The sequence below is a fragment of the Aquarana catesbeiana genome, linkage group LG06 (genome assembly GCF_042186555.1).
Source record: "Aquarana catesbeiana isolate 2022-GZ linkage group LG06, ASM4218655v1, whole genome shotgun sequence".
Taxonomy (NCBI): Eukaryota; Metazoa; Chordata; class Amphibia; order Anura; family Ranidae; genus Aquarana; species Aquarana catesbeiana.
Genome location: NC_133329.1, coordinates 52378760 through 52402800, shown reverse-complemented (window position 1 = coordinate 52402800; position 24041 = coordinate 52378760). Strand labels below are relative to the sequence as shown.

Genomic DNA, 24041 nt, shown 5'->3' with positions numbered 1-24041 from the left:
GCTATGCTCCTTACCCTGCAGAGAGACCTCCACAGAGAACTGCAACTCTCTGTCTCTCAGATACATGGCAGAGTAGATCACCTAGCAGAAAGAACAACTGTGCTTGAGGATAACATGCAGGATCATGTCAGGGCCCACAATGAATTGCTAGACGCACACGAACACCATGCGTCTGAAATACACCACATGAAGCTGAAATTAGCAGATTTGGAAGATCGTTCCAGAAGGAACAACATTACATTCAGGAGTACCCCCGAATCTGTTAAGCCGAATGAAATTACGCCCTACCTGCGAGAGATGTTCTCCAGCTTACTACCTCGTCTAAACGCACGAGACATCACGATTGATAGAGCACACAGAATCGCCAAGCCAGCACACCTCCCCCCTGACACCCCCAGGGACATACTAGCGAGAGTGCATTACTTTCAAATTAAAGAGCAGATTCTACAAATTGCCAAAACCACTAAACCGCTGCCAGCACCCTATACTAATGTCCTCATGTTTAGTGACCTATCCAAGGCCACGATGGAAATGAGAAGAGCATTCACCCCTGTAACCTCTGTGCTACAGGAGAAGAAAATTACATACAAATGGGGTTTCCCTACCAAGCTACTAGTCACATACCAGCAACAGATAATTCCCATCCTTACTCCCAAAGATGGATATAAAAAGTTGACCAACTGGGGATTTCTACCCGTGTCTGCCAACCAAAAAGATAACAGGGGCTCCTATTCATGTCCTCCGTCTGCAAGAAATGGGATACACGATCCCGGCGAGGTCTGTAACAACAAACAAACAGGCCCCTGGTCCTCCGCACCACCACTAAGATCCCTGATGGGCGCAGTTGTTGAAACACATCCACTCCCTAAGGTTATAGTGTGCTAAGCACACTGTTCTAATTGTTCTATTTACTTTTTGTTCCTAAAGAGATATATATTGCTTTTCTCTTTTTATTCTTATTTTTTTTCCTTTTGGTTCTCCTAACAGTGTTTAAGCATTCATACTGAACGTATACTCTATTTAACATCTGACCTACTTCCGCATTATAACATATTTGACAGTCCTGAGGGACTGTAACGAGTGTCTCCTATACGATTTTTGTATATAACAGACGTACTCTGTATAGATACCTACTCAATTGTTTTATTCATATTTAGTCAGGGCGAACAGAAGAGGTGTGGAATCTCGCTCCTTTCATTCCTAACCCGGGTCACCCCCACTATCATGGCCCTCAAAATCACCTCCTTAAATGTAAAGGGTTTGAATTCCCCATTCAAACGCAACCTCCTCTGGAAAGAGGCACTGTCCCAGCACGCTGACGTGTTTTGCGTACAAGAAACGCATTTCGCTAAAGATAACTCCCCAAAATGCTCGCATACACGATACCCACACTGCTTCTTTGCCAGTGCCCCCACCAAAAAAGGGGGAGTAATGATTGCGGTCAGTTCCTCTGTCTCCTTTCAATTACACCACTGTGAAGCTGATGAAGACGGCAGATACCTGATTCTCTCAGCCACGATTGCAAACCAACGCCTCACCCTAGTAAACCTATACGCCCCTAATACTGGCCAAAAGAAATTTTTCAACACATTGATCTCCAAACTGACACCGTATAGATGCAATCCAGTTATACTATGTGGAGACTTTAACGAAATAATTGACACAACCCTAGACACATCCAATCCCACTAAACATAGGCCCTCTGCCTTGTCCTCCCTCCTACATAAAGAAGATCTTTATGACCCGTGGAGATGTACCCATGACATAGAGCGAGATTACACCTTCTTCTCTAGCCCCCAGCAGTCTTACTCTCGGATCGACATGTTCCTCACGGATACATTTCTCCTCCAATCAATCGCTGAAGCACGCATAGGTACAATCACATGGTCGGACCACGCACCCATATCCATCACATTATTTAATTGCAAAAAGACTACTAGTCATACTATTTGGAGGCTAAACACATCCCTCCTCACCAACCCATCCTTTGAGAATGAGCTTCGATCCGAGATTGAGACATACTTTGACATCAATGTACAATCTACTGCTGACCAATCCATGGTTTGGCATGCGCATAAAGCTTTCTCACGGGGGGGGGCGTGGTCTGGACATGGCTGAGTGAAGACGTGTGCTTGAGGAGCTCCCGGTCCGACCCGTCCTTAAACAGCTTTTATTCAGCAATAACCTTCTCGGTACACCTGGAATGTACTCCGCTGGGAAGCGGAGAGGAAAGCAGAGGAAAAGGGAATCTCCCAAACCGCACAGAAATACAGATATCCAGCAGTACCTCTTAAACAATCAAGGGGCATCCCCGATCACCAAGATGGCGGACACCACGAGGCCTGGTCTTCCTGCTGAACAACAACCGCGGGCCCCCTCTACCTCCCTATCGAGGGCAGATAATCTAGATGTGGACTGCACTATCCCGGAGGTGTTCCGAATGGTAACCCAAGCACCATCACAGCCATCTCCCACACCATTGATTCTACAAGCTGACGCTGAATTAAGAGCGCTGCTGCAGGCCCTCCCAACCCGTTCGGACATAGAAGCTATAGTCAGCAGAATGGAAGAAACTCACCGTAAAGAGATAGCTGTAGTGAGACAAGAAGTGCATTCACTATCGGAACGAATGGGGACTGGAGAAGCCTCAGTGTCGGCAATGGAACAGCGGATATCCACGGTAGAAGCAGCACAGACATCCCAGGCTGAGGCTATTCTTACACAACAACTCCATATGGAAGAAATCGAGGACCGCAGCAGGCGCAATAATTTACGCTTGAGGGTTTTGCCAGAGGCCACTGGCTCGGAAGACCTGGCGGCATCTGCCCTCGCAATTTTCAGAGATCTAACGGGAACCTCATTCCCCCTCAACCTGTCCTTTGATCAAATTCACAGAGCTCTCGGCCCACGCTCAGCTGACCCGGACAGACCAAGGGATGTCATTTGTCGAATACACCAGTATACCCACAAGGAGCTAATACTCCGTACAGCATGGGAGAAAGGAGATCTGGAATTCGACGGAGCTGCTGTTCGTATCATGCCGGACTTATCCAGAGCGACACTGCAGCGGAGGGCCCTGTTGAAGCCAGTCCTGGAAGCTGCCAGGCACAGTGGTCTCACATACCGGTGGGGCTTCCCTATTTCCGTAACATTCAAGAAAGCCCAACACTCCTTTACTCTCCAGACCCCCGCAGACCTTCCTGCTCTGTTCTCCTTCATAAACATAGAACCCATCGAAGTGCCTGACTGGCTGCAGCTGTTACAGCGCTCCAATCCACGTCCAGGAATGTCGGGCATACGAAGAGCCAGATCACCCAGACCACAGAGGAGCCAGCGCAGATCTCGTCTCAACCCTGCAGAAGCACCAAGAGAGGACTGAGCGATACCAGTATTGCGGTGAGATAGCGAAGACCAGTTTTCCCCCTGATATTCCACTCTCCCCGTGCGGGTTCTGGTATGCTATGTGAACCTCTCCCATCCCCTGATTTTCTCTCTTTATTATGATGGTAAACCATCGCTACCTCCTGGGAATCCCCCTCATAGTTTGGAGGTCCTGCTGGGTTGACTGCCCTCACCTCCCCCTGGCTTTAGTGTTAGAAGTCACCAGCCATGAGGAAACACTGGCAGCTTACAAGGAGATTAGGTGGAGGGGAGCGCCATATGAATGCCTTACACAGGCAGAAATGTGTCCGTGTGTTTTCTGCATCTCTGCCTGCACAGAGACACATGCTGTTGAAGTAAATCCGTGGAGAATCTGGGAGGGAGGGGCTGCGTGCAGAGAGGGGGGAAGCCGTCTCTCCCTGCTCACAGTAAACATTATGGGAGAACCTGCTCATCTCCTTTGATTGTTTTCTCACCCCTCACCCCACCTCAATTACTTCCAGCCAACGCCCCCTGTCACAGGACTTGAACACACTTTTCTTGTGCAGAAGGGCTAATGGGACACTTTGGTAGTCACCCAGAGGACTTTAGAACATGGACTGGGGACACCAGATGATTCAGCTTCTCCTGCCATGCTGAGGACACAAGGAACATATGCTTAAACCAGTGGATTGGGTTAAAGGAACTTCGAGGTTAGCTGATATATACTTATCTAATACTGTGATCTGCAAATATGTGGGGCTAACTATGATGTGAGTTTTTACTGTGATATTCCTATGCTGCTGTGGAGGTATTCTCTAGAGAACACCCACTTTTGAAAGTTAAGATTTGGGCAGTAGTTGCTGGAATGAGCCATACCCATAACGCCACCAATACGCCTGGGTGGCCCCAGGGGGTTTGCGGGGGAGGGGTTAACTGGAATGGATCATCCAGATGTGGAGGGAGGGGGAACACGGCTTTGTTTCCTATTACTAACCCTCGGGTTTATCAAAATACAAATAGACGGGGGATAGGTAAATATCTGGGTCTAAATTGATCCCTTGGAGTATTTCCTTCTTCCCCTTTTTTGGGTTTTTTTATTTCCTTTCCTTATAAGCATTTAAGTTGTTATAACGTTCATTGTTAACTTACGTTATCAAGCTGGGGGGCGTGGAGTGGATCGGGAGACTCCCTCTCGGTCAACTCTTACCTCTTCCCAATTAGGACGGAGCATCTCCCTGGCGTACACAGGGGCATGCTTCTTAGCAAATAAGTTGATTTGCATTTAGGTATACGACAGTCAGATTTAACTGTCAGTTATCCGTCTTGTTGGACGGTCACATACTCACCTCTTCTGTCTTCTCTTTCTTTTTCTTTCTCTTTCATATCTTCTCTTCTATCTAGCCTTTACTGATATCTATTTACTCCTCTCCCCTTTGATTTTTCCCCAACCTTTCTCTTCAGCCCACTCTCTCCACTAACACCCCTAAGCCCAGGCGACAATGGACACCATTACCATCCTCTCACTAAACACGAAGGGTTTAAACATACCAGAAAAGAGACGCATGCTGCTACATGACCTTAAAAGGGCGCACGCTGACATAGCGTTCCTCCAGGAAACGCATTTTAAGACCGGTAATCCACCATGCCTTAAAAACCGGTATTTCCCACATTGCTATCATGCCACTAATGTAGTTGCCAAATCCAAAGGAGTATCCATACTCCTATCGGGGGTGGTACCCTGGACATGTAGTGACACTTTGGTGGACACTGAAGGCCTCTATGTATTTATTAAGGGCTGGATAGGGGACAAGAAGGTCACATTGGCTACTATCTACGCACCTAATGACCGTCAGGATACCTTCTTACACCGTATACTGAAGCTACTGGCAGAATTCAGGGAGGGTCAACTGATCTTGGGGGGTGACCTTAACATACCCCTAGTCCCTACAGTAGACACTTCCTCGGGCGCCTCATCCGTACGTACGAGCACACACAAACGCATAATCCAGGATCTTCATGATGCCCAACTGTTAGACATTTGGAGACTACACCACTCAGGCGAGAGAGACTACACTTTTTACTCGTCCCCGCATAAAGTGTATTCGAGAATAGACTACTTCTTTGTCCCACACAATCAACTAGAAGCTGTCCGCAATGTGGCAATATTACGTGGTCGGATCACGCGCCTATCACTCTGCGTTATAGCTTGACATCCACTCTGAACACTAGATCCAAGTTTTGGAGACTAAATGAAAGTCTACTCCAGACACCAGAGGTCATGACAGACGTCACAAATGAGTTGAAACATTACTTTCAAACTAATGATATTGAAGACTGTGACCCTGGTATTCTATGGGAGGCCCACAAGACTGTGATAAGAGGAGTATTAATTAAACATGGCGCTCGCATCAAACGAGAAAGGGAGCAGCAACTACTCCTACTCCTCCATAAAATCCATGTCATTGAATCAAAGCACAAACAAACCCCAGTTGCCTCATTAGAAGCAGAACTGCTTTCTCTTAGAAAGCAAGCAGTAGACCTATTACACTATAGAGCCAAAGCGGCACTACAAATCTGTCAAAAATTCTCCTACGAATCAGGGAATAAGTGCGGGAAACTACTCGCCAAAGCAGTTAGAAGTCATAAATTAACCACATACATTCCCCATATAATGCCCCATCGGGACAGAAAAAGACCACACCAACCCAGATAGCGAAGGAATTTAGAGACTACTACTCATCCCTATACAACCTCCCAGTACGACCCCCAAACAACGCGACGATAGATAATTACATATCAACAGCTCAAATACCCCAAATTTCGACGGCAGCGAGCACAGAATTGGAGGACCCCATTACCGTGGAGGAGCTTAAGCAAGCGGTAGGTGGGATGAAACCCGGCAAAGCTCCGGGCCCTGATGGGTTTACCCTACAATACTACCAAACCCTCCTGCCCCTCCTGGCCCCTCATATGGTTCGGATGTTTAACTGCCTAGGAGAAGGGACCCCTTTACCCAGAGACACTCTGAGGGCACATATCTCCCTTATACCGAAAGAAGGTAAAGATGCGGCGGCCTGTGGAAGCTATAGACCTATATCCCTGTTGAACGTAGATCTCAAGCTCTTTACAAAGATTCTGGCCAATAGACTAACCCAACACATACCGGAATTAGTACATGCGGATCAAGTGGGGTTTGTCCCTGGCCGAGAGGCGAGGGACAACACTACTAAGGTGCTCAATCTCATTCACATAGTCTCGACGACTAAAACCCCATGCGTCTTCCTTAGTACAGACGCGGAGAAGGCGTTTGATCGGGTTAGTTGGGCTTTTATGTCCTCAGTTCTCAAAAAGATCGGCCTAGGGCACAAGATGCTACAATGGATCCTCAGCTTATACTCCAACCCCACCGCCCAGGTCAAAGCCAACAGAATACTATCAGACCCATTCCCTATATCGAATGGTACCAGACAGGGCTGCCCGCTCTCCCCACTCCTGTTTGCCCTGGCCCTAGAACCCTTTTTATGCACTATACGATCTAATCCGGATATATTTGGCATGACAGTGGGGGACACCCAATACAAGATCTCAGCCTACGCTGATGATCTGATGTTTTCACTAACCAACCCAGTAGTATCCTTGCCAAATTTACTCAGGGAATTTGATAGATATGGAAGTTTAGCCAACCTAAAAATCAATTTCGATAAATCGGAGGCGATGGGGATTAATATCACACCGCCTAGACTAAGCTCTCTAAAATCACAGTTTAGATTTAAATGGTCCGATGCTTCCCTCAAATATCTAGGAACCCAGATCCCTAATGACCTAAAGCACACCTTCGAACGTAACTTTCCACCATTACTAACTAAGACCCGCTTACTTCTGGAGGAGTGGAACAAGGGTCTGCACTCCTGGTTCGGCAGGTGCAACCTGCTAAAAATGTCTATACTACCGAAATTTTTATATTTATTTCAGGCGCTGCCAATCAGGATTCCACCCCAATACCTTAAGCAAGTGCACTCCCTTTTCGTTAAATTTGTCTGGGCGAATTCGAAACCTAGGCTGCGCAGGCGCTACTTGACATTACCCAAGCAATTTGGAGGACTGGCTCTCCCAGACCTACGGAACTACTACCGGGCAGTTCACCTAGGTAGAACAATAGACTGGAACAGACACGGCCAAAACAAGCTCTGGATACAACTAGAACAGGCTCAGTCCGCAGTCCCCTTGAAGGGAGCGGTGTGGTGCTTTGACCAGCTTCCGCCAGCATTGAAGTCACACCCGGTAATAGGCACGACCCTTAGAATAGGCGCATCTACTCTATCCACTACCTCCATCTTCTCTAGAGACTCTCCTCTTTACCCGATATTGGGAAACCCTTCTTTTCCCCCTGGTTTAGAACAATCGGAGTACAAGACACTTACATCGTCCGGCAGGGACCGGGCATCACATTTCTTGGTTGAAAACCAATGGCCCTCCATCTCAAACCTGACTGATGTTGAGGGACAATTCCAACTGCCATTCTGGAAAGCAATTAGAATACACCACTTCCTACACTCGATCCCTAACCCAGCACAGTTTAATCGCGACTTGACGACCTATGAAGATTACTGTGCAGACGAGGGTACATTGCCACGGGTACTGTCTAAAACATATGAATTACTCAATTCCCCTATTGAACAACCTGACCTGACATTTATACAGCAATGGGAAACAGATTTACAATGCAAGTTTACTAACACACAAATTCAAACGATTATCAGATTCTCCCTAAAAACATCTATCTGTACAAAGATACAAGAACTCAATTATAAGATCCTGACCAGATGGTACTACACGCCTCAAAGGCTACATACGTACTTCCCTAACACTACAGATAGATGTTGGAGATGTCAGACAGACATTGGGACACTCCTCCACATTTTCTGGTCTTGCCCTCTGCTCCAGCATTTCTGGACAACAGTCCGGACGATCATCCAAAAATTTACAGATCACATGATAAGCGATGACCCAGCTTTCATCCTGCTCCACGCCACCACAATACCCGAACGAAGCTACAAAAAATCCATAATAAGACACTTACTGAATGCAGCTAAATATTGCATCCCGCTTATGTGGAAGAAATGCTCACCACCGACTGTTGGGTTATGGCTACGCAGAGTGGAGGAGATCAGGAGGTTGGAGGACTTAGTCCTGACGGCACATAACAAACAAGAACAACATTCCAAGACATGGAGGCTCTGGATAATGTTCATATTCTCTGATGAAGTGACGGCGCTGCTTGCCACATGAATAATAAAAGCCCACAGATCTGAAGATGACGTGCCCTGTCGCCCGGGCCCCCCCCTCTCTCCCTATTCCTTCCCCTCATCTTTTCTCTGACTTTCTTTCTCCCCCCCCCTTTTTTTTTTTTTTTTTTAATCACCATGCTCCAGTTCGCCTTGCCTCTCCCTCAACATCTCTCTTCTACGGTCTTAGGTATTTTTTTTTTTTTTTTTACTCAGGGAATGGGCAATAGAATCAGATTCACAACTACGAAGACATGGTGAGACTTACTGTCCAGTACGCCGTTTTATTTTATAGATGGAAAATATAGAAGATGATTGTACCATTGCGATTATGGCTGGTACCGATATGATGGTTATCATTATCGCATGTCACTACCTGTGAACACCAGTTGTTAAGGCTGGCACTGTACTGTACTATCTGCCGTCTCCACCCTTTTATTTATTTTTGTTTTGCTTTGTTCTCTTGACTCTTATTCTTTGTATTTTTTGTTCTTTGAAAACAATAAAATTTATATTTGAAAAAAAAAAAAAAAAGCTTTCTCACGGGGCCTCCTCATTAAATACGGAGCACAAACTAAACGACAACAAACGGCCACCACGGAAACAATACTAAAACAGATCAGAGCCTTAGAATTCGCCAATAAACAAACTCCATCTACCAAATTATCCCTAGAACTCAAAAACCTAAGATATGACCTTAGCGAACATCTCCACAAAAGATTTGACTATTACGTAAAACGTCTTAAGCTACAATATTACTCCTCAGCCAACAGGTCAGGTGCGTTCCTAGCCAAACAACTCCAAAAACACCGGACCAATAATAAGATACAATACTTATCTGACCCCCAAGGTAAAAAAGTTCATAATCCTCTAGATATAGCAAATGAATTCAGTACCTTTTACGCCAAACTTTACAATCTCAATGACATACATCACGAAACCAAGCCAAAATTAGCAGACATAGATGAGTTTCTCTCCTCAATTCACCTCCCCTCAATCTCCACTGAGCAACTAGACTCCATCTCTATGCCTTTTTCCCCTGGGGAAATTCGCACAGCCATCAAACGATTACCCCTACACAAGCCCCAGGGCCCGATGGATACCCGAACGAGTATTACAAACACTTCTCGGACGTGATCACCCCACACTTATACACTACCTTTAACCAATATACTCATACCGGCAAAATCCCCACAGAAGCCCTGGAGGCCCTCATTGTCACCATACCCAAACCAGGCAAATCTCCTGATAACCCAGTCAATTACTGCCCGATCTCACTCCTGAATACTGATACCAAGCTATATGCAAAAATATTAGCCCAACGTTTGTCCAAAGTAATCCCCCTCATCATCCACCCGGACCAGGTCGGATTTGTGCCTGGTAGGCAGGCCTCCGACGGTACAAGATGCCTTATTGACTTGATCCAATGGGTGGAACACAGTCAAACGCCTTCTCTCTTCCTCTCCCTGGATGCAGAGAAGGCGTTTGACAGGGTGCACTGGAAATACATGGAAAAGGTCATGCTCAAGTTCGGACTGAGGGGGAATATCCTCCAGGCTATACTCAACCTTTACTCCTCCCCCATCGCCTGAGTTTGGACCTCAGGCATAATATCAGATCCCTTTCGCATCACTAATGGCACTAGACAGGGGTGCCCACTTTCCCCCCTGATTTTTGCCATGGTGATGGAACCACTTGCACAAGCCATTAGATCCACACCAGCAATATCGGGCATTACTGTGGGGACGGTTGAACATAAAATCGGTCTCTACGCGGATGACGTTATCATTACCCTCACAAATCCCAGATCTTCCCTTCCCAATATCCAAAAAACATTGGAAAAATTTAGTTCAATCTCTCTATATAAAATAAACCACAGCAAATCCACCATGCTGAACCTAGGGATAGACCCTCAAACTTCACATCACATCTCGACAACCTCTCCTTTCACTTGGGCTAAAAATTCCTCGCTCCCATACCTGGGTATCCAACTAACCTTCCCCAGTAAATCTATGCTTCAACTAAACTTCGCTGGCTTACAGGAAAAGCTTCTGCGCATCTCCAAAAATATGTGTAACTATACTGTCTCTTGGGCGGGTAGAATAGCTCAAGTCAAAATGTTTTTACTGCCACATATTTTGTATATGTTTCGCACAATCCCGATACCTATGATACCCCAGCAACTGGCACAGATACAAAGTATACTTAATACACATATTTGGCAACACAAACATCCCAGACTCAAAAAAGAAATCCTCTTGTCTCCTGTACAAAATGGAGGAATGGGAGCCCCCAACGTCCACGCATACTACAAGGCAGTCATACTAGATCAACTACGGGAATGGTGGGCACCCACCTCGACCAAGACCTGGACACAAATTGAAACCATGGCCCTCAACGCGAATCCACAACACACACTAATGGCTGCACTACTCGGCTTACAACCACATCAACACTTCCTACTTAGGGTAACCGCAGCCATCCGAGTGTGGTCAGCCACTGCAAAAAAATCCATGGGCACTCCCAAAGCTATCCTTTCCAAAATACACCTCCAAGCACTAGAGTTGATCTCTCCTAATTTATCCCTTCGGGTATGGATACAAAAAGGACTTACCAACTTGGGGCAACTCATCTCCACATCTGGACCCCACCCTTTCCCACATCTACAACAAGCTTTTGATCTACCTGCTAATACATCTTTTTTGTATATGAGGCTCCGCTCTATCATCGGTAAACTTGATCTCACAGCACGTGAATCCCAAATAGCTGACATCCTGAATTTTTACAATACCCCGAACCCAGCAATTAAAGGCATTGCATGGATTTACAAGGTGTTAACAAGGCTCTCTGACGATCACACCTCTTCATCCATCACATTCTGGTCCACATTCACAAGCTCGCCACTGAAGCCCCCATTGTGGCACAAAGCCCTGACCATCCCTCTTAAAGCTTCAAAATGCATATCTCACTGGGAATCAACGCAAAAACTGTTCCACAAGTGGTACTACACCCCAGCCAGATTGGCAAATATTTACCCGGCTACCTCCTCTCAATGCTGGAGAAACTGCTTAGGCAAAGGCACCCTAAGACACATTTTGTGGGACTGTCCTAACATCCGCGCATACTGGAAAGAGGTCTCCGACCTCCTCTCACAGCTCTGCAAAATCCCCTTGCCGCTATCCCCACTGGACCTCCTCCTGGGTCTCAACGTCCCCAACTGGCCCAAAAATATCAGAGTCCTGGCGACACACATACTCATTGCAGCCCGTTTAGCTCTAACGAAAAAATGGAAAGCCTCACAAGCCCCCTCTGGATCGGAACTCATCGTTCTACTAAACAACCAATTTCTAATGGAATTCTCCTTTGCTAAGGCTAACATGTATACCGCAACATTTCATCTCAACTGGGAACCCTGGATCACTGACCCGAGGAGTACAACATTACCCTGATTGCCTTCTTCTTCTACGTCGCAAAATATCTAAGATTCTGCATCTTTGACCCCGCGGTCTGCCACAACCTCGCATATCTAACATGCACAGAAAGTAGGAACCCCCTTGCCATGCACCGCTCCACCTGGGGACAATTCTCTCAGTTACTACTTAGGGTGGGACATGCACTCATGTCCTACACTCATAACAAGTAGGCTCGCAAGTTACCTTTGCTCTACAGTCATTTTTTTTTGTTTTTGTTCTTTTCTTCTTTTTCTTTTTCTTTTTAAGCCTTACGTATCTAGAATGTTAGTAGCTCTACAAGTTACCTGGCTTTCTCAGGTAGATGGTTGGTGGCGCCACCTCTAGTCTCATGGCACAGTAAGTACCCAGATGGGGTGCCGGGGAATGGAGTTGGTGCCTCCTCTCATCGAACTTCAACTTTAATCACTATGTACTCGCTATATGCATTTGTTACAAAACAACACTGGTTATTGCACTATGTACTAAACCATGTAACTTTGCTATTACATCAACCGTCTGTACTGATAACCTGTGAAAAATTCAATAAACATATTGTTAAAAAAAAAAAAAGAAAGGCCAGAATCTATTCAGGGCGTCTCTAACTTGAGCATGCTGTCTGGAAAATTGGGTGATTAAGTGAACAGGTTGTGAAACATTTGAACTTTGAAAAAATAAGGTCTTTTCTATCCATTTTTTTCACTTAGTTGTAAGCTTTTTTTAGGGAGTGGCTATATCCTCTATTTTTCAACCTAGAATAAAGGTCACAGGATGCCTTTTCAAAATATGCCTCTTGGGTACAGTTTCTTTTAATTCTGAGATGTTGGCTAAAGGGAATGCTATCCAATAGGGGTGTAGGATGTGCACTACTGGCATGAAGAATGGTGTTACCGGAAGAAGGTTTCCAGTATAGGACGGAATGAGGAGTTCTGTCACAATCTATGCTGATTTCAAGGTCTAAGAAATTAAATTTTGATTGGCTGCATTCCATAGTAGATCTTAAATTGTAGTTATTAATGGCCAAAAGATTAAAGAACTGAGGAAGCTCATCTCGAGTGCCAGACCAAAAGAAGAGCACGTCATCTATGTATCTGTGCCAAGAGATGACATTTTGTAACAGATTGGACAAACCGGGACTGGCAAAAAGTTTCCTTTCCCACGCCCCCAGGTACAGGTTGGCGTATGAGGGGGCACATTTGGTCCCCATGGCCACCCCCTGCACCTGGAGGAAGTGGGAAGGGCCAAACATGAAAAAGTTTCGTGTCAAGATGAACTGCAGTAGTTCCAAAACAAAACAGCTATATGAATCAAATTCTGGGCCCCTCTCTTGGAGCTGTTTTCCAATGACTTCAATACCCTTTTTGTGCGGAATGGTATGATATAAACTTTCAACGTCAAGGGCAACTAGCCAAGTCACTTGATTAATCCTAGGCCTGGTCCTTTCCGATGTGGAATGCACAAGTGATACAGCGTTTCCCCGAAAATACGACCTACCCCGAAAATAAGACATACCTCGATTTTCGGGAAGGGCTGCAATATAAGCCCTACCCTGAAAATAAGCCCTAGTTTAAAGTGCTGGAAAAATACTCTATTACAGTGTTATATAGTGTAGACTGTGTGTGTTTGTTTATGTGATCTAGTTATGCCAAATACCTTTGGTATAGTGCTGACCTCCTGCTGCTCCCAGCTGATCTCACGCTGCTCTGCTCTTCTGCAAGGTGTCAGCGGGGGATCTCGGGCCCCCCTCCCTCTGCCTTCCTTAGAGCTGGGAAGAGGGCTCCAGTGGGCCATGGAAGCGCCGAGCGGCTCTCAACTGATGTCGGGCCCCCTCCCTCTGCAGTGCTCAAAGAGGGGAAGAGAGCTCCGGCGGATTACAGATGTGCCCAGCACTAGAAGAAGGTATGTGGCACAATTGGATTGCAGACATACACATTTTGCAATATGTGGTGCTGTGGTTTTTAGGAATTTACAAGCACTTTTACACAGTTCCACAGGGGATTTCTGACAGGCAGGGGGGAAAGAAGAAAGCACATGGCATGATAAGACCTACCCCGAAAATAAGTGTGCCCTAGTGTGTTTTTGGTTGCCAAAATTAATATAAGACCCAGGATTATTTTCGGGGGAAACACGGTAGATGTTCAGAAGTGATATATTAATGAGATTGCAGCAGTTTTCAGTTGAACAGGTGTCTCTGTGTGAGGGTTTCCCCTTTCCACCTGTTCCAGTGAAAACTACTGAGAGAAATACATAGAAAACCATTTAGGCCTGGAGTGGCCATAACTGTAACCAACATTTTCAGAACAGAAGCCACACTGTTTTCAGTGAAAAGGTGTTTCCATGTAAAAGTTTCCCCTCACCACTAGAAATGAGAAGTAGTACTGTGCAGAGTCCATAAATACAGAATAAGAACAGATACTGAGAATTACACCCAGCATACAGGACAAGAGAAGTGGTACTGTGCAGAGTCTGTACATACAGAATACCACGTTTCCCCAAAAATAAGCTCGGGTTCTATATTCATTTTGGCAACAAAGGACACAGTAGGGCTTATTTTCCGGGTAGGGCTTATCCTGCCATGTGCTGTCTCTCTTCCTCCCTGCCTGTCACGAATCCCCTGTGTGAAAATGCTTGTAGAATGTTGGAATCTACTCCATTACAGTATCACACAATGCAAAACTGCTGCATGCTGAGATATAGTGCCACATACCTTCTTATAGTGCCTGTGACCCGCCAGAGGTCTACAGAGGAAGGCCCAAGATCCCCCGCTGACATCTTGGAGAGGGGGAGATCAGCTGAGTGCAGCTCGCCACTTCCTTACCCCGCAGAACCTCTCCCCCCTGCTCCGAGCACTGGGGGGAGGGGTGAAATCCCCCTCATACAGCTGGGAGGAGAGAGGCAGGAGATCAGCTGATCGCAGAGTGGCGCTATTGTGAAGGTACTTGCCACAATTGTATCTAATAGACACACACAGTCTACACTATACTACGGAGTTGTGTATACACTATACACACAAGCACTCTACACTAAGGCTTATTTTTGGGGTAGGGCTTATATTGCAGCCCTTACTGAAAATCACAGTAGGTCTTATTTTCGGGGAAAAGAACAGATACTGAGAATTACACCCGACATACAGGACAAGAGAAGTAGTACTGTGCAGAGTCCATACATACAGAATAAGAACAGATACTGAGAATTACACCCGGACATGTTATTTTGTATATAGATAATTAGAAGATGAAAATGACAAGGGCCATTTATAGACTAGAAATCAGAGAGGGACTGACAAATATCTATAATATTTCATTTTTCTCCTATAACAGAAGTCGATCTCCTTGCAATAAATCTGTGAAGAACACTCTGATGGTCATCATCTGTCAGATCTGAATACACCAGACAAGAAAAATGGAAGGTGATAATAAGGGTGAGTATGAAACATTCCTGCACTATAATGCCCCGTACACACGGTCGGATTTTCCAATGGAAAATGTCCGATCGCAGAGCGTTGTCGGACATTCTGACCTTGTGTGGGCTCCATCGGACATTTTCCATCGGATTTTCCGACACACAAAGTTTGAGAGCAGCCTATAAAATTTTCCGACAACAAAATCCGATCGTGTCAATTCCGACCGTGTGTGGCCTGTTCTGACGCACAAAGTGCCACGCATGCTCAGAAGAAATTCCGAGACGGAGCAGCTCGGTCTGGTAAACTTAGCGTTCGCAATGAATACAACACTTTCGTCACGGTGCAATGTTAAAAATGGTTCAATACAGTGCACTCTCTTCTTCTTTATAATGTGAGAAGAATGAAGTAGTTTTGCTGCTCACATTCACACAGACTTCTCACAAACTTATTTCTTTATTATTTATCGGGATTCCCTTAATATATTTTGATTTGTCACATCTGACAAATATATATATATATATATATTTTAAGGCAGATTTTTATTTTATTTTAGGTTTGTATTTTTTCCAAGGCTGATCTTTGTTTTATTTTATTTTTATTTTTACTCCAGAATATTTTTGTGTGTGTTTTGTATGTCAAGTTACCACAACACCATTATTATCTTGTATTATTTAATCTCAAGGAGATTGCTTGGTGTTGGTGTCCCTTGTTAATTTTACATTGTATATTTGAAATGTACCTGAATCCTTACCAACAAACTGTCCTTTTTGAAGGAAAACACACATAGGCAAGTATAATTGAAACCAAAAATCCTTTATTAAGGGCTCAGAACCAAACAAAGAGGGAGGCAACACTGGAGAAACAGCAGAAATTAGCGAAGCCTTGGACCCCCAGGGCAGACATCAATTCTTGAACATCAAAATTGGTGGCCTGAGGAGTCCATATGTAAGGGAGTGCAGTCTGGTCCAGAAGTCCCAGAGATCCAGAAAGCAGCAGATGACATCTATGTCCCCAGGCTGTGGTACCACAAGAGGCTGCATCTTTTGCCAGACCAGACTGGACCCAGGGTCATCACTTTCTGGTCTTCCTTCCACGCTTCCTTCCTGGCTGTGGCTCTGCTGTTGGAGATGTGGCAGGAGGAGGAGTAGGACCTGGAGGAGGAGGAGGACTAGTAGGACCTGGAGGAGGAGGAGGAGGAGTAGTAGGACCTGGAGGAAGAGGAGGAGGACCATGTGTGAGGTCACAAATGTGGGTAGCAGATGTTATTTGGGCCCTCAGCCCCTTATTGAGAGCTTTCAACATTAATGACTCACACATGAGTTGTTGGCCCTCCTCCATCCGCTGCATTTTACAGGCAATTATGCCAGCAAAGTCCTCCTCCACAGTGTGGGGTGCTCCCAGGGCCTCTGTAGCCTTCCAAAAGAGGCCTATGGCAGCCTCCTCTAGGGTACTTTTCTTCCTGCCACTTTCTCTTTGCAGGTGTAGGGGAGGGACCTGCATATCAGGCAGCCTGCTCGGCCCGGCCACCTCCTGGCTGAGACTTCCCTGTGTATAAAAAAGGGACATGGTTGTAATGTTTTGCATCATCAATCACAATCATAAATTAGTACTCCAAACTAACATCTAGTTAACATCATTGATTGGACAAGCAGAAATATTTAGAAGAATGCTATACCTGGCTCAAGCTGGGCTCCTCCACATGTTGCTGAGTGGAAGGCCCAGGTTGGGCGTCAGAAGCCTCAGCTGGGGGGAAGGAAGTGTGGAAGGAAGACTGGAGAGTGATGACCTGGGTTCAGTCTGACCTGCCAGAAAATGCAGCCTGTCATAGTACCCCATCTTGGGGACATAGATGTCATCTGCTGCTCCGGATCTCTGCGAATCCTGGACTTTCTTGCACTCCCTTACATATGTGCTCCTCAGGCCACCAATTAGGATCTTCAAATAGGTGATGTCTGCCGTGGGGATCACCTGCTTCACAATTTCCAACAATTGATCCAGCGATGCCTTCCTCTTTGTTTGGTTCTTATGTGAGTGGTTGATCTCCCACAGACAAGGCAGCTCCCTGAACATGTCAATGAATATTGCCATGAAGTCGGTATCATTCAAGATATCCATTTTCACTGCAAGACACAACACAAGACAAACCCTAATCTTGTTACAATATAGGCCTCAATCTAGAAGCAGGATAGGCCCAAGTTTGGCTCTTACCTTCGTTATTACGATCACAGATCGTACGTAATACGCACCCGTGTTACGCTTTATACACACTGCGCATGTGTGTAACTCCGCCCGCCCCTGATGTTCTTTCTAGTCTATTCCCCGCCCCTTTTCGTTCTGCGCAGTGGAGGAAGAGCACATGGCGGAGACACAGCAGGTGCGTGCTAATTACAGGAACAAGGAGGAGGAGGAGGAAAGCCTGGATCCGGACACGTCCCGATCCAAAAGGAGATTTAAGGCCTCAAATATGTCCTTTGGGGAGATGTTGGAGATGGTCGACATCCTGAAGAAGGCCGACTATGATGGAAAGTATGGACCTTACCCCAACCCCAATGTCAGAAAGGCCAAGATCAGGGCGAAAGTGGTCAGGAGTCTGCACCGGAATTTCGGGGTACGACGATCGAAAGATCAGCTCAGGAAGCGGTGGTCGGACCTCAAATTACGAGAACATGAGCAGTACAGAAAGATCCGGAGAGTGCTGCAAAAAAGTAAGTAGTTGTGCTGTGTTCCTATTCTTTATGTTTATTACGTTCGTGCTGCTCCATGTGCTTTTCTTAAAAGTGTAATTTTAAAATGGCAACTTTCATGTTCATGGACACATTATTTGTTCGTATCAAACATTTTAGTTTTGGCCTATAAAACACCATTGTTTTGGCCATATGCATTTGGCCACATTTTTTACGCCATACTTGTATGAAACTAATTTGGTTGTGTAGATGGCTTTGTTACTAGAATGAAATGCAAACTAGATTCTGTGTAAGGAGAGGACACTGAGCAGCTGTTTTCACATCTGGACACTGGAGCACTAGTGTGGGACACCAGAACACGATTTTGATTAGGGGGGGCACACAGGTGCTCCAGTGTATACTATAGGGGGGTCTCCATCTGTGAAGCTTTTACTAAACAGGTAAAGTATTGTAGCTTGCCAAAGGATACTGAAAATGCTACATTTTGGAACTCTGCCAAAATTGACAATTGTACCCCACTTCCAAGCAATGTTTCCTATTTATAGTTCTGCCATCAAATATCTGTGTGCTAAGTATAGCATTTTTGTTTTACATAGGGGAGAAAAGACTTGGAGGACACCCCTCATCCGAGGAGACCAGAGACCCCCCACCTCTGGAAGAAGGGGAAATCCCCTCAACACAAGAAGAGCAGGAGGAAGAAGACGTGGTGGAACTAGTCACCACAACAGGTGAGTGTCTGCGACCACAGGCTCAGGTAAGAGATGGATGCCGGCATATTTTTGATACCTGTTTTTGTTTGGTTTCTCTCTTTTTAGGTGATCGTGATGTTGTGGATCTAGATCCTTTCACATCAGAAAGTGCACAGATCCTGATCGGGGAGATCATGGGGTGTAATTTAGCTTTGAAAACCTCCAGAAAAACATCAATGATGTTATTCAAAAAAATAAGAACATCATTGATGTTTTGGGGCGAGTTTAAAACCCCTCCAAATCACTTTCTTCTTTTGTGTGCTGCAAAGTTCAAAATGTTTTAGCGATTTTTAGAAAAGCAAAATTTGGAGGATGCACACAGTGTGCCAACATGTGCTATCTGCCATCACAGGAGATCAATGTAGGCGTTTTGGGGGTGCAACCCCTTCCTCAATAATAAAGTAGCTGAGAGGAAGGGGTTTCTCCCCCAAAACACGTCCCTTGATCCCCCGTGATGGCAGCTAGCACATGTTGACATTGTTAAATTTTTTGTGCATCTTTCAAATTTGGCTTTTCCTGGAGTGACTTCACCCCATCTGAACGCAATATCAAACACAGTTCCTAAATAATCATGTCTGATATTGCCTTCAAGTTCTACCTAATGTGAACTTTGTAAGTTCAAGATTTGTGACTTTCTTGTTGGTTTTACAATGCCTGTTTTATCTTAAATAGACATTTCTATTTTTGATAATGCCACCCCAAAAATTGTTATACAACAAACATGTTGGTTTTTTTAAAAAAACCTTTTCTGAATGCACATGTGATTGTGCAGGTATTAAAAAGATTGTTAATCAAGAATGTGTGGATTATTATCTCAACGCTACAACACTTTTGTGGTGATGTCATTGCTGCTTTCTGTGAAAATGGGGGTTATTTCCTAAGGGCAAATCCTCTTTGCACTAGAAGTGCAGTTTCAGTGCAGGTTCAAGTGCACTTGTAGTGCAAAGTGTCTTTGCCTTTAGTAAATAACACCCAGCAGTGCTTTATATAAGGTTACACAATCACACCATTTTCAGGACTCCCCACATTTCTGTCTGGGTCAGCTAAAACAAACACAAGCAGTAAATGTCACCAAAGATTTGCTTTTTTTTTTATTTATTTGATAAAGGCTTCACAAATTGTCTGGCATATTGATGGCCCCCCTACCCGCAAAGAACTCAAGGTATCTTAACCGGACATCATGGGCACTCAGGGAGGGCAAGCCAGGACGGCCACTTTCAAGCGCCGTCAGGGTTGTTTCATTTATAATTCCGGCCTCTGGCCCAACTGAGCCAGCATAGTTGGCCGAATGTTGCCGTAAAAAGTTATGCAGAACACAGCAAGCCAGGATTATATGATTAAGTTTATACTCCGCCATATGGATGGGTGTAAGAAATAGACGGAACCGGCTGACCATGATTCCAAATGTGTTCTCCACCACTCTTCTGGCTCTGGCCAGCCGGTAATTAAAAACCCTCTGTTCCGGGGTGAGGGTCCTCATCGGGAATGGCCTCATAAGATGGTCCCCCAGCGCAAATGCTTCATCTGCAACGAAGATGAATGGGAGTCCTTCCACATTCTCTTCTGGAGGAGGCAAGTCCAAGCTGCCATTCTGGAGATGCCTGTAAAACTCCGTCTGGGCAATGACTCCACCATCGGACATCCGGCCATTCTTCCCCACGTCCACATACAGGAAGTCGTAATTAGCCGATACCACCGCCAACATCACAATACTATTGAACCCCTTGTAATTATAATAGTACGACCCCGAGTTGGGTGGTGGGACAATGTGGACCTGTTTCCCATCAATTGCCCCTCCACAGTTAGGAAAGTCCCACCGCTGGGCAAAGTGGGAGGCCACAGTCTGCCATTCCTGTGGCCTGGAAGGAAACTGTTGAGGAAAACAAAAAAAACGTAGTATTTTTGCACATAAACATGGAAAGCAGATTAGACACAAACATTCTTGGCCAACATCCAGATAACATTTATTAAGGGGAAATTTACTACACCAAAGTATAAGGTACACCTATTATATCCCCCCCCCTCTCATGGGCCATTTCTAACATTATAGGGGGGGAATCTTGGACAGGTAACCCTCTTCACTTCATTGAGAGATGAATGCCTAAATAATGGGTATTACTTGGAACAGCCCCTCCTTAGTTACACTATTGGCAGCCCACTGGACAGGTAAGAAGTGTCATAATACAAAGATATAAATACACACTGTACACATTTGAACACATTTGGACATTCTGCTATTACCTATCAAGATAATAATAGGATACAAAAACTTTAAAAAGTACAATTTGAAAGTATACAGGCAGGCCCTTGCACTACATGCTTTGGGGAATTCATCCATACATCTGACCACAAAAGAGATGGGTATAGTGTGTATGGGTTTGGCAAAGTCAGCAGATAGATGATTGAGAATAGATAGAGAATTGGGATCAGCTGACTTAGCAGTTGGGGGGAGGGAGGGTTAATAAAAATGATTTGGGGACACTACAAAAAAAGCCTCTGTCACTCTGCCTGAATTTAAAGCACAAATCACATTTCTAAACATTTTAGGGGTGTTTGGGGTAAAACACTACTATGGAACTGATAAAATACATTGTTAAGTGACTACATGAGGTGAATATAGGGCCAGGAGAGCATGCCGGGGAGGTAAGTGAAGGCAAATATGTATGAAGGACAAAACAAAAAAAACATAAAATTCAAGCATGCATAAGGAGAAAGGGGACATTCACGGCATATTACAATCATGGTAATTAGGGAATGAGGAAAGAAATACAATATATTAGCAAGCATTCAATACAATAAAATGTGATATAAAAGGATAAAAATCTTACCTTAATATACTCCTTCTGCAGGACCTGGATGATGGCAGAACAGGTCTCTGGGATAATGATCCCCAGAGCCTGGGGGGAGATGCCTGTCGAGAACTTCAAGTCTTGCAGACTTCTCCCTGTTGCCAAATACCGCAGGGTAGCGACTAGCCTCTGCTCTGGAGTGATGGTCTGCCCCATGCAGGAATCCTGCCTGCTGATATAGAGGGTCAGCGAAGCCAACAAACGGTGAAATACGGGGTCCATCATCCTGAGAAAGTTCCTGCAATCATCAGGATTATTCTCACGGATCTCACAGAGCAAAGGTATTGAGAGAACTGGTCACGCTGAAGCAACCAATTCTTGGTCCATGAACTCCTCCCCACCCTGTTCATGGACTGGACTTGTGTCAAGGTCAGGACCCCAACACCAAGCCCCCGCACAGCACGAACTCTACGAGGAGTACGTATACGCAACATGGCTAGAAAACGGTCGGCTGCTCAGAACGAAGTAACAGAACGCACTGAAGAACAGCAAGGCCTGTGAAGAGCGACCTGAAAAACAGCAACGAGCGTACAAGATCGCACAGAAAACTCAGATATGAACTGACTGCACGCACTGAAGAGCAGATACAAACCCACAAGCACAAACTGAACCGCAGAAAATGATCTGAAAGCCACGAGTCTGAAAAAGCGCGAATCGTCTCTCACCAAACTTTTACTAACATGAGATTAGCAAAAGGAGCCCAAAGTGTGCCGCGCTTGGTTCTGAAATGGCCTTTTCTAGTCTCATCATATGTGGTTGACGTCACCACGTTCTTGGCGATCGGAAATTCCGACAACTTTGTGCGACCTTGTGTACGCAAAACAAGTTTGAGCCAACATCCGTCGGAAAAAATCCTAGGATTTTGTTGTCAGAATGTCTGACCGTGTGTACGGGGCATAAGGCCTCATGCACACTGGACGTTAAAATAACATTATAAAAATGTCAGTAGCTTTGCAGTGAGTTTTTCAAAGTTATTTAACGTTTTTGCAATAGCGTTTTTCAGCGTTTTTTAGCTAGAAACCAGCTCTCTGCTATTAGTCAGGGAGGTGGCCTTGAGGCATTGGAGAAGCATGTTGTGAGCTTGTCTGGACAAGGGGGGGTATTAATCAAGGGAGTGCATAGAAGTTCCTCCATCGTTCTGCCCAGCAGTGATTCAGTGGAGGTTGGGGATACAGCATGGTTGTACTGTGTACTCACAGGTGTTGCTAGGAGGTTGCTTGCTGCCTGGTGTATTGGAGGAGGATCCACAATCGAATCCATGTCTCCCATGTCCCCTCATTCACGGCATGTCCTTGTTGGTGACTCTGAACTGTGTATGTGCCATTTCGAATTCAGCTGTTTAGTGTACTGCCAAGCTCGGCCTCTACTCGTATAACGGGGCATGCGGATATAAGCCAGACACCGCTGCCCTATCCAAGGCTTATTCCGGCAGTTCTCTATGATCTGTCTATGATCATTTATGGATGGGAGAAAATTGCCTGTTATGTACAAACTATCCGTGAATTAATGGACACTTGGAACACTGGTGGGAACACCTGTGGGTTCTCAAATGTTACAAGGTACTCACCAAAGGGAATTCTGCAACAGATGAATTTCACCACGTCTACTGTGAGTGGAATTATGGGCAGTGTATCCACATTGACGTGGTGGAAGTGTCCTATCTCAATAGCGAATATATACACTACTATGAGGTTAAGCAGATCCCTGGTATCTAAGAGTGGAGGGAGCACCCAGATCCAAATTAATGTCCGTGATTCCTCTGTCTAGTTGTGCTTCAGCTAATTCTTCTGCTGTAATGGTGTTCCTATTGTAAACATGCTTTTCCATGCTATGTGTGCCCTTGTAATTTATTATTGTACAGTATATGGTTGGAGTGTTTTCTACCTTACATGTTCTACATGCTATTTATATGGTGGGCGAAGTTGTGCTAGTTCTTGCTGTGTTAATATGTATTAGTATAAGGACTGCTGTTCTTTCTATTCTATATGATTAAGATTGTGTATTACTGTATTTTTGCCTAAAAAATTAGAATGTCTCTTTCATCATGTTGAGCTCAGTGGTATTTAATCTATGGGTGCAGGATGTTCACTGAACACGGCCCGTGAGGGGGAAGGGGGGCCACTGTGCTCTGACCCACACTGCACACATAGTTGGTCCGTCCCTGGTTGGCAGTCTTGGATGATCGGTGCAGCGAGCAGGAGAAGATCCTCCCTCTCCGCTTCTCCTTCTTTCCCTCCCGTGGCTGTCAGCTGCTTCATT

The 24041-nt window shown here is 45.3% G+C and overlaps 2 protein-coding genes across 9 annotated transcripts in view; both read left to right on the top strand.

Annotated features, from left to right (window-relative positions):
* LOC141148404 (eukaryotic translation initiation factor 3 subunit C-like) overlaps window positions 1-24041 on the top strand; it is a gene marked incomplete in the record, with an annotated part of 532271 nt that overhangs the window by 121280 nt on the left and 386950 nt on the right.
* LOC141148401 (interferon-induced very large GTPase 1-like) overlaps window positions 1-24041 on the top strand; it is a 175577-nt gene that overhangs the window by 27062 nt on the left and 124474 nt on the right. For 6 of the 8 annotated variants that reach the window (XM_073635875.1, XM_073635873.1, XM_073635872.1 and 3 more), the window contains one exon: window positions 15418-15518. In XM_073635875.1, the coding sequence (XP_073491976.1) occupies window positions 15500-15518 (19 nt within the window). In that variant the 5' untranslated portion in view covers window positions 15418-15499. Of the gene's footprint in view, window positions 1-3256; window positions 3397-3790; window positions 4074-15417; window positions 15519-24041 lie in introns of those variants that run through there. The other 2 variants (XM_073635871.1, XM_073635868.1) reach the window with 2 other exon arrangements.